General features: G+C 40.4%; 1 protein-coding gene across 1 annotated transcript; it reads left to right on the top strand.

The window, feature by feature from the left end:
- Positions 1-8,901: 8,901 nt before the first annotated feature.
- PGRMC2 (progesterone receptor membrane component 2) lies at positions 8,902-11,198 on the top strand. The gene is made up of 2 exons (XM_031553031.1): positions 8,902-9,268; positions 9,996-11,198. The coding sequence occupies exons 1-2, from the start codon at positions 9,058-9,060 to the stop codon at positions 10,091-10,093; spliced, it is 309 nt and encodes a 102-aa protein (XP_031408891.1). The 5' UTR covers positions 8,902-9,057; the 3' UTR covers positions 10,094-11,198.
- The last annotated feature ends 1,073 nt before the right edge of the window (positions 11,199-12,271 follow it).

Raw genomic sequence — 12,271 nt, 5'->3', positions numbered from 1 at the left:
CTGCGGGGAGGGCCTCGCCGGGCCCGGCGGTGCCGTGTCGAGACACGCTGCCTCACGGGTGGTGTTCCAGCTGCCTGAGGATGCGGGGCTGCGATGCTTTAATCGTTTCTCTCTGTCTCTGCCGGTAGGTTTGCCACGTGCAGCCGAGCGGTGCTTCCTGCCTTCTAGTTGTTACCGCTCAGGGAGGAGTAAAGCCAGCTGGTTGCTTACCTAAAGGTGCAGGTGACATAACAGCGTGAGTTGTAATCAGGATGGAGGCGAGCAGGGGGAGCTGGTGGGCTGACAGTGCCGACACCAGCTAGGTGTGTGCGGAAAGCAGCCTGCTCTCTCAGGCAGAAAGGTAGACAATAGGGCTGTTTAGTGCTGAAACGTGTCTTTCACACATAAAGAAGCTTGCGTCAGAGCCGACGTTAGGTTTCCATGCTTGCCGTGCGGATCATTTATGAGGAATAAATACGCAGTGGTTTCACGTAATGAGCTGGGCAAGTTTGCTGAGCTGTGTGTGCTAACCCAGTGCCAAAGGAAGTGAGAGTTATGGCTGCTGTTCATTTTCTTCCTGAAACAATGGTGGTTTGGAAAACTGGATCTAATCAAATTACACAGGAGTTTTTCGTGGTAGGTGTGACAAGTGCTTTTGTATGAGAGGCAGAGGAGAGAGGATGCTGTGTTTTTTTCCCCAGGAAATAGTTCATGTTAGATGACTTTTTTTGTGTTTGGTTTTGTTCTTGAGTTGTAGGTTATAAAAATAAAAACATAAAAAGTGCAGTGCTGCAGGTGTTTGGTCCTAACCAGTGACAAGCAGTTGTACAGTTGAACCAGGCTTGTTCTCATGTCACGCTCAGGGGATGTGATACCAACTCTGCTGTCAGTCACAGAAACTGAAGCTGCTTTAAGTGATATCAAAATGCTTTCTGTTTGGGTACTGGAAAAGCTAGCACTAGGCTCTGAGCTACCTCGCTGTGCCTGGATTACGCCTGTTAATGGGTGAAGCTGAGAAGATACAGTCTGATGTGCTGCAGCTTCCTAACACTTACTTAGGCAAGTTCTTTTGTCTCGTGCTTTAGGGATTTTTAAACTGAGACCTGTGTGCTGATAGAAAAATACAGGTAAGGTGAACCTCTTGAGTTTCAACAAACCCAAGTGGAAGATCTTGCACCAAGGTTGTGGCAGCCCACACTATCTGTACAAGCTGGGGGATATAAGAATAGAACTCTGCTGAAATGGTGTTGGTGAATGGCAAGTGGACATGAGCCAGCAATGTGCCCTCACAGCCTGGAAAGCCGACTGTATCTTGGGCTACATCAAAAGAAGCATGGCCTGCAGGTGGAGGGAGGTAATTCTGTCCCTCTGCTCTGCGCTGGCAAGACCTCAGCTGAAATTGTGCATCCAGGTGGAGCCCTCAGTACAGAAGAGACATGGACCTGCTGGAGCGTGTCCAGAGGAGGGCCACAAAAATGAACCGAGGGATGGAACACCTCCTACGAGAGCAGGCTAAGAGAGCTGGGGCTGTTCAGCCTGGAGAAGGCTCTGGAGATAGTGTGGTCTTTCAGTATGTAAAGAGAGACTCAAAGAAAGAAGGGGACAGACTCTTTAGCAGGGTCTGTTGTGATAGGACAAGGGGAAATGGTTTCAAACTAAAAGTAGGGAGATTTAGGTTGGATATGAAGAAGTTATGGGTTTTTTTTTTAGTTTTACAGTAAGGGTAGTAAGGCAGTAGAATAGGTTGCCCACAGAAATGGTGGGTGCTTCATCCTTGGAGACATTCAAGGTCAGGCTGGATCAGGCTCTGAGCAACCTGACTGAGCTGCAGGTATCCCTGATCATTGCAGGGGAGTTGGAATACATTGCCTTTAAGGGCCCTTCCAACTCCAGTGCTTTTGTGTTTCTAATACATAGATTAACAACACGTGTGTACGTGAAACTTATAACACCAGTCTGAATTGATAGATTTCTTCAAAAATTTCCCCCCATGAAATAACATTGAACCACAGTCTGAACATTAATTTTAGCTGTTTTGTGTATCAGACAATTTCTGGGCTATTCTGTGTAGATACTATCACTGATTTGCATCCTCTGCCTCTGGAGGCCCATTGCTGTGAAGAAACTAAAGCTTTGTGTTCAAGAACATCAGCCTGCTTCTTTGATAAGTACCAGCAGCTGGTTACCCTAAAGCAATGCATCCTGCTTTTGTGTAGAGGGACATGTGTTGTAGGTTGTTTTTTTTTTTTTCTTGTTTTTTTTTTTTTCCCCTGTTTTGAAAGATGGCCTTTTAATAACAGGCCCAGCATGATTTTTTTTCTGTCAGATCTTTGTTATATGTGCACATTAAGAAATTGGTGCTCAACGTGTGCATCAGTTCTGTGCTTTCTATCACATCATGCCGATGTGGTCAGTCAGTGTGATGCATGTCGAGTAGTATTTTCTTGCAATTGTTTTCTGACCAGAAAGAAAAAAAACTAATGAGTGGTTAGCAGCCTTAAAAGACCTGAGAAGAGTTAGGAGGAAAAGTCTTCAGTTTTTAAAGCTGCACCTCTCCGCAAGGACGTCTGTCACAGAAACCAGATGTCTGTAGAAGCTTCCTTGGTAATTCTATGCTTCAGAGCTGGAGTACAGCAGAAGTGCAAAGCTTACCAACAAAACGATGGCGAAGTTTTGTTAAACAGAAGAAGCAGCAGCAATTGAGAGCACTGACTTTGCTGACAGCACGAGCTTGGTCTGGGAGCTGCTTGTGTTTTGTTGAGGCACTGGTGCATAGTGGTGCCCCATCTTTGAAGGTGGCAGTCTGCATTGGCTGAGGGCTCACTATTGTCTCTTAGGCTATTTCTTGACTGCTGGGTTACTGCTGAGTAATATGGCTGTCTCAGAAGGCTTCTGACATCTTGACTGGAAAGTCTCTTCTTTTTTTTTCACAATAGTATGGATGCAAATGTTTTCCTTACTTCTGTACTGTTCGCATAATGTTGATACACAGAATTGTCATCTAGCTCATGTCCAACAGGTGAGATTCCATTGAAAGTCTTGCGAAGCTCTTGTCTTTATTAGAAGCTCTGCTCTTTTTAAGTTTCTGTTCACTGAATCTTGGTATACTTTGCTCTGTTTTAGCGAAGAGCCCACTGAAGACTTACAGTTAAGATCTAAAAGAAGTGGATAGACTGTTAGCCTCATCCTTTTAAACAGCCATGGTTGAAAGTTTCCATTTCTTGAACATTTAATTAAAATATCTTCCAATTTTTTTTTTTTTAATGTTGGCTCTTTTAAGCTTTCCACAATTTATCCTACTGGTAATTAGTCTTTGGTACGTCTGGTGCATTTCAGGTAAGAGCAGGAAGGTTGTATCACACATTTAACTGTCTGTGCCTCCAAGAATCAGTTCTCTTACATTGCGCTCTCTAAAGACATCACATAGAAGGCTCTTCTTCAAAATTCCTAAAATAGTCTTCTGTCCTGCAAGCATACCCTTTGTTTCAGTGTTTCACTTTTAGTTGAATTACATAAAAATCACTTCTGTTTGTCCCCATTTGAGTTCTAGAATGCTTTGTTTGATTATTAATCTTAATTACCTTTTCCTTTATCATCTGCAAGCTCTGCCAGTAATCAAGCAAACAATTAATGATTCACTTTAAAAATTATGGAGCCAGAATATCAAATAAATTGTGGTGGGGTGATCTCCCCATCCACAACCACATCTCATGACCGAGAGCCTAATCATTGATACCTGTAGTGTTAACTTTTCTTTTTTTTTTTTTACATTAAGATTCCTCAAGGTATATTGGTCAATAGAAAGGCATAGTAAGAGATAAAGTAATCTTAATATTTAGACTTTAAATTAGCATGGTAGTATAATGCTATAAACTAGTTTCGATCAACCGAAAAATACTTTGTGTAGTTATGAAAAATACTCGTTTTTGAGCGTGACAAAGCAAGGTTGTATGCAATCCAGTATACACAACTGTTCTACATCACTTCTCGGGTCTTAATTTCTCATTATTTAAAACAGTCAATTTCCTGATAGTTTTCCTATAATACATTGTCACTGTCAGCTCATTTCTCATCCCACTTCAGTGTGTCAAAGTGTCACTAAGATCCCTACTTTCCATTTTTCCAAGAGGAATAGATCAGGCTGTGGTAGTATTTCCTTCCATAAATATCACTGTTGTAGTTCATTTTTCATTAGGGGAGAATTGGCTTTGTTTTGTGCTGCAAATGTAATTGACAACTACAATATCCGATATTAAATTCTTTGAAAAAATCTGAACACTATCATTTCTTCCATCGCTTATGTAGAATAAAATGATGCTGCCCACTTCCTTGGGAATTTAGTACTGTGAGCTTAATTATATTTGCATTTAAAAGTTGTTCTGGATAGCATTGATGCTTTTGTACTTCATGTACAAGGGTAGGGCTAGAGTGAAATGCTGCAGGTGGAGCATGTGTGCTGTGTCTGGAGAAGTCTGTTAAGGGTGGTCTTATCTGCAGAACACAACAGGCTGAGTGGTAAAAGACAAGTACAGAGGATAAGATGAGGGGAGGAGTGCTTCCTGTGAGGTGTGGATCTTCTGCAGTTTGTTTTTATGCTTGCCTGCTCTTTGGTGTTGTGCAAGGGAGGTGGTCTCTCCCTTGGACTCAGCTTCTCAAAGAAACCAGTGTTTCTGGGAAAAGTAAGGACTACCAGAATGAGTAAACTGAAAAGGTTCAGAAATGGCTACTGAGAAGAGATTGTCTCTGTGCTTCTGGTACAAGGGAGCGGGACAAAAGGGTCCCCATTCCCTGAGAGCAGGAAGCAGTGCGGAGTATGCAGGAAGATGCAGCTCCCTGCCCTCTGCAGTTTCTACTCTGTGACCACCCGCTGCCCTCTGCCTTGACTGATTAGCTGAATATATTTCTTAACACTTGAACAACTGCTTGATGTAAGCTGGCTGAATAAATCCCTAGTAAAATCATTTAAACTGGGGATCTGGGGACTTGGCCAAGTGTGATGTATGTGGTGCAATAGTGTCATTGTTATTAATGACGTATAGATGTTAAATCCAGCACACAGTGGTGCATCTCTCTTTCATGTAATCAAGACCCTGGCTAGCACTGCTTACTTTATAATGGACCAAACTATGGGCAGAGTACTTACTTCTCCATGAGGCGAAGTTTGGGATCTGTGTCCTCTCCAAGTGTAGAGCTCCGTGCCAGAGCCTCCTGACAGCTGAGCTGCAGGCTGTCTGAGCAGTGCTCACTGACAGCCTCTCCAGTTCAAGTTAGGTCACTGTTTCTTGCACTTCTCCCACAGAGTTGGATGGAAAGCTGGCAGAAGGCAGAGGGTGGCCTGGGCCTAACAAGTCCAATTTAGACCTGAGCAGTTCCCATTTCAGCATGTAGACTTTATGGATCGTTTTCATAAGAATGTTTACTTTCCATGCAAGTTGTAACTTCAAACTGATCCACATCTTTCCATTCCTCTAAATCTGGAGTGGCTTTAAAGTTAAAATGATGTTACCTTGAATTTCAATGATCCACGTTATTAGAAAGCTTCTTTTTTGACGTTGCATCTCAAAACAGCTTTGTTGAACTTGTAGCTTTTTAGTTCTCTCATAAAAGGAGCGACACTGAACAGATGTCTCAAGATGGAAAACTTTAAGCAGATAGAGATTTGCTTTGATTTTTAGCAGAGAAGGTAGACAAAGTGGTAAGTTAGTGCAGCTGTCAGCAATTTCTTGCTCTTTCTCCATTCAGTTGTTTAACTTAAATTAAAAGAGAGATTTGCCTTTATTCTTTTCTGCAGCTTAAGCAATGTTGTCCATGAATTTCGAGCCTGCAGATGAAACAGGGCTGTATTCCACTGGCTGCACGGGATGCACAGATGCTAAAAATAAGAACACCTCTATGGTTGACATGTTTGGTTATTTCTCATAAGTATTTTTTGGCTGCTTTCAAAAATGAAAACCGGTTTAAATTGAAGCTCAGCCTGCATGGCTTCTTCAAGGAACATGCATTAATCCCATGAAACGGAACACAGTTGGATAGCTGATAGTATCACTAGGTTAGATACCAAGTCCATGTGCAGCTATTCGTCATGCAGGTCCCTGTACTGACAGCCAATCTGGAGTTCGGTGCACAGTGTTCACTTTCATTACTGGTTCTGGAGCAGCAGTGTGGGATCTTCTGCAAAATCAGTAGGTAACTGAAATGGTCCTAATGTTACGCTGAGAAAATCTGTTCCAAATTTGAGCACCAACATAGGTTTTGGGGAATTACTGGTGAAACCTTTTGAAAATTCAAATGCAGGCTGTGTTCCAAGATCCAGTTCAGCCTGTTTTGGACCAAGTGACTGGAAAAAAATGCTTCCAAATAAAACCTTCAGCTTGGATAGCTTAATATCTCCCAAGTGTCTAAATACTGTGTGCTAATATTGTTTTTCCTTGTCTGCTGTTGTTTAACATATGGAAGCAAAGAAAAATGAAATCTTCATTTAAGATCCAAAACAGGGCTAGGGGATGCTGAAATCCTGTTCCTGAGTGCAAGAGTTGGAGAGATTTATTTGTTGACTGAAGAGACTTGAGTTTTGCCAAGTCTCAGGCCTGCCCAGTTCATCCGTAGGTAAAGATGAATGTCAGGCTGCGACACATCTGTCAGGTAGGGCAGATTTTATTTGGATTTTACAAGTAAGGGAGAATCCTTGCTTCCCGGGAGTGGTACCAGGCAGTGGGTAGCAGTATTTGCATGTGCTTAGATTAAAGAAGGGCATATTTATATAAGGTAGAGTTGTAAGGTAGTTGAGGACTTTACACGGGGAAAAAGGCATTGTATAAATGTGGTATCACAGAGGTAGAGATAGGCAGGCAAATACATAGTTTTGATAAGAGTTTGATCTCAGAGCTGACCTAACACTAGAACAAAGGCTGGTAACAGAGTGTTGTAAAATGTGAAAGCAATGATGGGAAGAAAAACGTTCTTCAAAGAGCAAAGCTTCCTTAATGTAAGGCTCATGACCATGTGTAGCCAAATAACATGTGGAGATATTTCAATGATTTTTTGATACTTGCATGACTTTTTCTCTTGTTTTGAGATGTCAAATAGACGTGGGAGGAGAATTTGTGAAGTACTTGACTAGGAAGTGGCTAATTTTGCGGGGGTATGGAGAAAGAAAACAACTTAGAGTCTGTGATAGTCTTGAAAAATTGATTTAGTCTTCATATGTATGCTACTAGCATCTTTTTTTACAATCTCTTCAGTATGTATACTAGTTGCACTATGAATTATTTATAGCAGGAGCCAGTCTAAATAGACAGGCAGACAAAGGGAAATAGAAGAAGGGCTGTAGGTAGGACTTGCAGAGTAAATTGCATGTGGTCATGAAAGAACTCTGTGAGAGTACTTCAGGGATTGCACTGATGTCTCTGTCACAAGATAATGTTCACACAGCCTGTTTCTTACTCAGAGTTGTCTATGCTTGCACCTTCCTGAATGACTTCCCAGGACCTGATGTGCAAAATACCTTTTTAGGACCACTGTATCAGTATTTATATAAAAGTGAATAGTAGACAAGAAGTCATAGCAAAATACAGCTGTGTATATTCTGTACTAATTATAACATTTAAAATTAATCTGTGTAAAGTTACCTGAGTGGAAGCTTTAAATCTTAAAGTAGATTGCTCTTATATTGAGATGTCTGAACTTCTACTTTACCAGCCCTGTAAGTAAGGTGAAGCCAGGCTTTCATTTTTACTGTTTTATTAAAATGTTCCTAATTCAGTAGTAATGAAAGATGAAAGAATGTGGCATTTTTTAAGTCACATTTGCAGAGTTGGAATTTCGGGTGCTCTGAGTCTGAAGGCTTGTTTTCACTTGTTAGCATTCTGCTGAATGCTTGTACCTGGTGTGATTGTTTGTATGCGATTCCTGAATAGCCTTGTAGTAAACACACTAAAACACAAGTGTTTAAAATCAGTTTTAGAAAAGATGTAGCCATATAGTGATATAGTGGCATCTGGCATTATCATGTATTAGGAGAAACCTTGCACTGATCGTCTTAACACAAACATATGTTCTAAAGGCATTCACGCGTTCAACTAAATGTGCTATTGAGATGGAAGGGTGTTCAAGGGCTTGGTACTGAGTAATATAGTATAATTCTTCAGCAGAAACAATTGGCATCAAGAGGTGGCATCTCAGCAGTGGCTGTAGAGCTCCGTAAAGCCCCATGTGTAGAACTTCAGGGAGGGACAGTGTGTTCCTTTAACAACAGTTAGTCAAAATTCTGAGAATGTTATATAAATAGAGTTTATGGAAACTTCGTTTTAAATGCTTCAGGGAAAGGAAAAAATCTAGGGCAAAATACTGCTGGCAGGGAGCTTAAATTGCAATTTATAGTCGCTCTTAAGGATTTACTGATTGTGTGTGATCTTTGTAAAAGCTGTTTATAACACTGTGGGCTTCCTCACTCAGAACATCAACGAGATCATTTGAATGGCAGCTGGTTTGGAGTACAGCAAGACTTCTTGCTTGAAGAAGCTCTCCATGATGTTGCCATTGGCAGCCATTACTACCTCTTACCAGTTTTATGAAAAGTGTCTGAGTGTGATAAACGAGTAAATTAAATATCTTGGTATAGGATTGATTTCAGTTTCTAAATTGTGTTTTGCAGTGTAACATTCACAGTGGTAAGAAATGTGTCAAAAGATCGACTGATTGCCAAGTTATGGTGGCTCTGCAAGTGAAGTAATTGACTGGCACTCTAAATGGAGTTCTTACTAAGGTCTCCATGTGATTTGGTTCTGTTCATGCCTGACTTTTAGATGCTCTGTATTTTGCTAAATAGAATTAGATTTTTTTTTTAATTCTGCTTCCCATCTCTTTGGAATTTACATCACTTGACTTGCATCAAGGGTCAGTGATTTTTTTGGATACTCCTTCAAAACTTTTCTTGACTCTGCTTCTCTTGGCAGACTTTATCTCCTAATGATACTTAAGATTGAATTGCAGTGTTGTTGAACATAGGACAGCCAAAGTGTCAAAGCTGCAAAAGCATGGGACCTTTCATGTATGGCTTTGGCAGACTGAAGAATTGACATGAATCACCATAAGCAAAGACCTGAAGGTATTGGTTTTGTCTTTTTGTTTTCAGAGGGTCCATATGGAATATTTGCTGGCAGAGATGCCTCCAGGGGACTAGCAACTTTCTGTCTAGATAAAGATGCACTCAGAGATGAATATGATGACCTATCGGACTTAAATGCTGTACAAATGGAAAGTGTAAGAGAGTGGGAAATGCAATTTAAAGGTAACTGCTCAAATTAGAACATCTTTAGCTTAAAGAAATGCTTTTAATATAAAATGACTGACTTGGGTTGGGGCATCTTTAAAAGAGATGTTGATAGTGACATCAACAATGCAATGTGTCTTTCCTAGGAAAAGATCATGGATTTCAGGGCTTTCTTCGTTAGAGAAGATTCCACTGTAACCCACTATAACTTTTTTACCCTGATAGTTTTATACAAGAAAGGTGTCCTCTTGTCATCCATTCAGTGTAGAGTAGCTTAGCCAGTGGAATTCCTGCTCTCAGGTTGTTTGCTTTGGATCCCATTGAATTATGACTAGGACAAAGAGTTATTTGGGCATTAAGAGTTGAACAAGTTTGTCTTGAAATAATTTCTAAAATGTATGAAAGTATGCCTCTGGAGGGAGAGGAAACAATTTTTTCACATTAATTGAAATTGAAACAGGTAGAGGAAATTCGTGCTGGTTCTAACAGCACTATTTTCAGCCTTTATGTGATAAAGACAGGCTGATTAGAATCAAAACCTAAGTTCTGAGAGCAGAACAAGTAGTGAGCAGCAATGGTACCAAGACTGTTTTAGCAGCTGAGCTCACTGATAAATTGCCATCAATGCCAGTGATTCATGTTCAGAACCCTAATGTGTGTGGGGGAAAAATGAAGTAGCAGCAATGCAGGCTAACTTGCGAATGAAGCTGTTTTTGATTGTAATGGAATCATGAATCTCTTTCAGAAAAATACGACTACGTAGGTAGACTCCTAAAACCAGGGGAAGAACCATCAGAATACACAGATGAGGAAGATACCAAGGATCACACTAAACAGGAATGAACTTTGTAAACAACCAAAGTCAGGGGCCTTCGGAACTGCAACCTCTTTTCCCCATCACAGAATGTCCTGCATCTTTGGGTACAGTTCATCTGCTGCGAAAAACATTCAACAGGTTTTGTACAAGGAAAATAATAAAATCACAACTGAAGATTTGAATACTAGACATTATTTGCGCTGCCAAACTTTTTGTTGCAGTTTATTTGTAATGTCTGGTAAGGCTTAGCGAAGAGGGGCCAGGGATTTAAAGGCAAAAATGCTATTCCTTTTTATCAGTAAGCTGAAGCCTTTTCAAATAGCATATATTACAAACTCTCTAAAGATGTGAGTCTTCAAGCTCAGTGAAAGGTTTGAAACTTGTTTCATGTTTGTCTTCTCCTTCAGCATTAAACAAAGATGTGCTCATGTACATCAGTATCAGTTGGTTAGACTACTGACACTGGTGTTGTAATGTGAATTTCCAATTTTGTTTTGTACGTGGGCCTTAGTAGCCCTGGCAGAATACTTCAGTTCTCTAAGAGAAGTCCACATAGATCAGGATGGGGGTAAAATTGATCCTCAAAAGGATTGGGTAAAACTATTTCTCTTCAACAACTATTATCTGAAGCCTGCCTCTCTCCCACTCCTTTTTCCCATTCGTCTGAATCAAATCAAATATTAATTGTGCCTTATTTCGCTTGCATAGACTTGAATTGTTTTAAGGGAAAGCCCTCTTTCATAGTCACTACATAGCAACATTGAGACTGAAGTTAGAATGTTCTGTTGACTGGAAAACCTTGATGTCATTCTGTGTATAGAATGTAAAAGAGGAATACTCAGTGTTACTGCCATATGTTAATACTACATATACTTAAATTAGCATTGTGATGGCCAAATGCATACTCCCACGCTTCTTTTTAAGTAATTTAAAAAAAAAAAAAGTCACCCTTCCTCCTCTTCCAGAAGCTGCCTAACTTTTGGGAGCATAGCCTTCACACCCCTGTAGAGTGAAGGGGCGTGCGCGCGTGTGTCTGTGTGCGTGTCTGTCTGAATGCAAGACTTGAGAAGGATTGTTTCTGCAGATATTGTAAATACGAGTACCATTTTAATAAAGCATGTACAATACCAAGTGGGCTGTCAGACTCTATATAGAAGCTGTCAAGCAGAGCTGGAATATGATGGAATACAAAGTAAGGGGTAGAAGTCTTAGATATGAGAGATTAATGTTCCTAGTTCCAGGGCTGTTGATTTTCTTTTCAAGCCCCCCCCTTTCGAAGAAACTGGAAGACTCACTCAGGTAAGTTGTAGTTAAAGTAGTAAACCTATGCCAATGTATTTACGGTGGAAAAAAATCAAGTAATTGTATATAAGCATTCTAGGAAATAATACAGTGTACAATAAAAGCAGTGTGTTTGGTGCTTGCAGCTGGAGATCAATACATGTGGATCAATGCAAAACATCTTGCAGAAACTTCACTGCCTACTTAATCAAATTTCTAACTGTGACACCATTAAGTTCATGGCTTACAGCTTTATGGGTTACATCTGCACCTGTGCTTGCAGATTTTATGTGCATTATGTTTACAGTAACAGATTACTGTATATCCATTCTGTTGAATTGTCAACCCTGAAATTTCAGGAAGTCCTATGTTTTTATTACTGTTTGACTGAAAGAGTTTTGTGCCAATATAAATGAAAAAAACAAAATCCTCCACTGAATCGCTTGTAACTCACATGTCCTAGAAGGCAGATTAAATTCTTTTCCTTACATATGCAAGCCTGAAACATGATAGTTTTATCACAGCAGAAGAAATAACAGAACTGAAGCCATTTCAAGACAGGCTCCACTTGCAAGTTCTCATAGGAGCTGAACAATGCAGTTAGGTACATGGCTGGCCAGTTAGTGTGTGCCATTCATTAAGGTGCTGGTTTCTGTTTATGTCACATCCTTGTTAACCAAGTGTAGATGCAGTGTCCAGTATTCTGATTGTGCATTATTACTATAATAAGTATCTATCTGCTAATCATTGAACACTGCTGCAGTGTTTGTTAGGCTAGTATAATTAACTACAGGAATACAACTTAGATGGAAGAGCAGAAGCTGCCAACAAATGAAGAAAAGCTTTCTTGTGCAAGACAGCAGCTAGGAGTACTTGAGTGCTAATTTGCTATCCAGACACATTAATGCTTCATTTGAACTAAA

Source organism: Meleagris gallopavo, chromosome 4 (genome assembly GCF_000146605.3).
Source record: "Meleagris gallopavo isolate NT-WF06-2002-E0010 breed Aviagen turkey brand Nicholas breeding stock chromosome 4, Turkey_5.1, whole genome shotgun sequence".
Taxonomy (NCBI): domain Eukaryota; kingdom Metazoa; phylum Chordata; class Aves; order Galliformes; family Phasianidae; genus Meleagris; species Meleagris gallopavo.
The sequence above is the reverse complement of the archived record's forward strand: the minus strand, read 5'-3'. Positions and strand labels throughout refer to the sequence as shown.

Coding starts and splice junctions, on each gene's coding strand:
- PGRMC2 (XM_031553031.1), top strand. CDS start 9,058: ATGAATCACCATAAGCAAAGACCTGAAGGTATTGGTTTTGTCTTTTTG. Junction 9,269..9,995: donor GTGGGAAATGCAATTTAAAG/GTAACTGCTCAA, acceptor AATCTCTTTCAG/AAAAATACGACTACGTAGGT.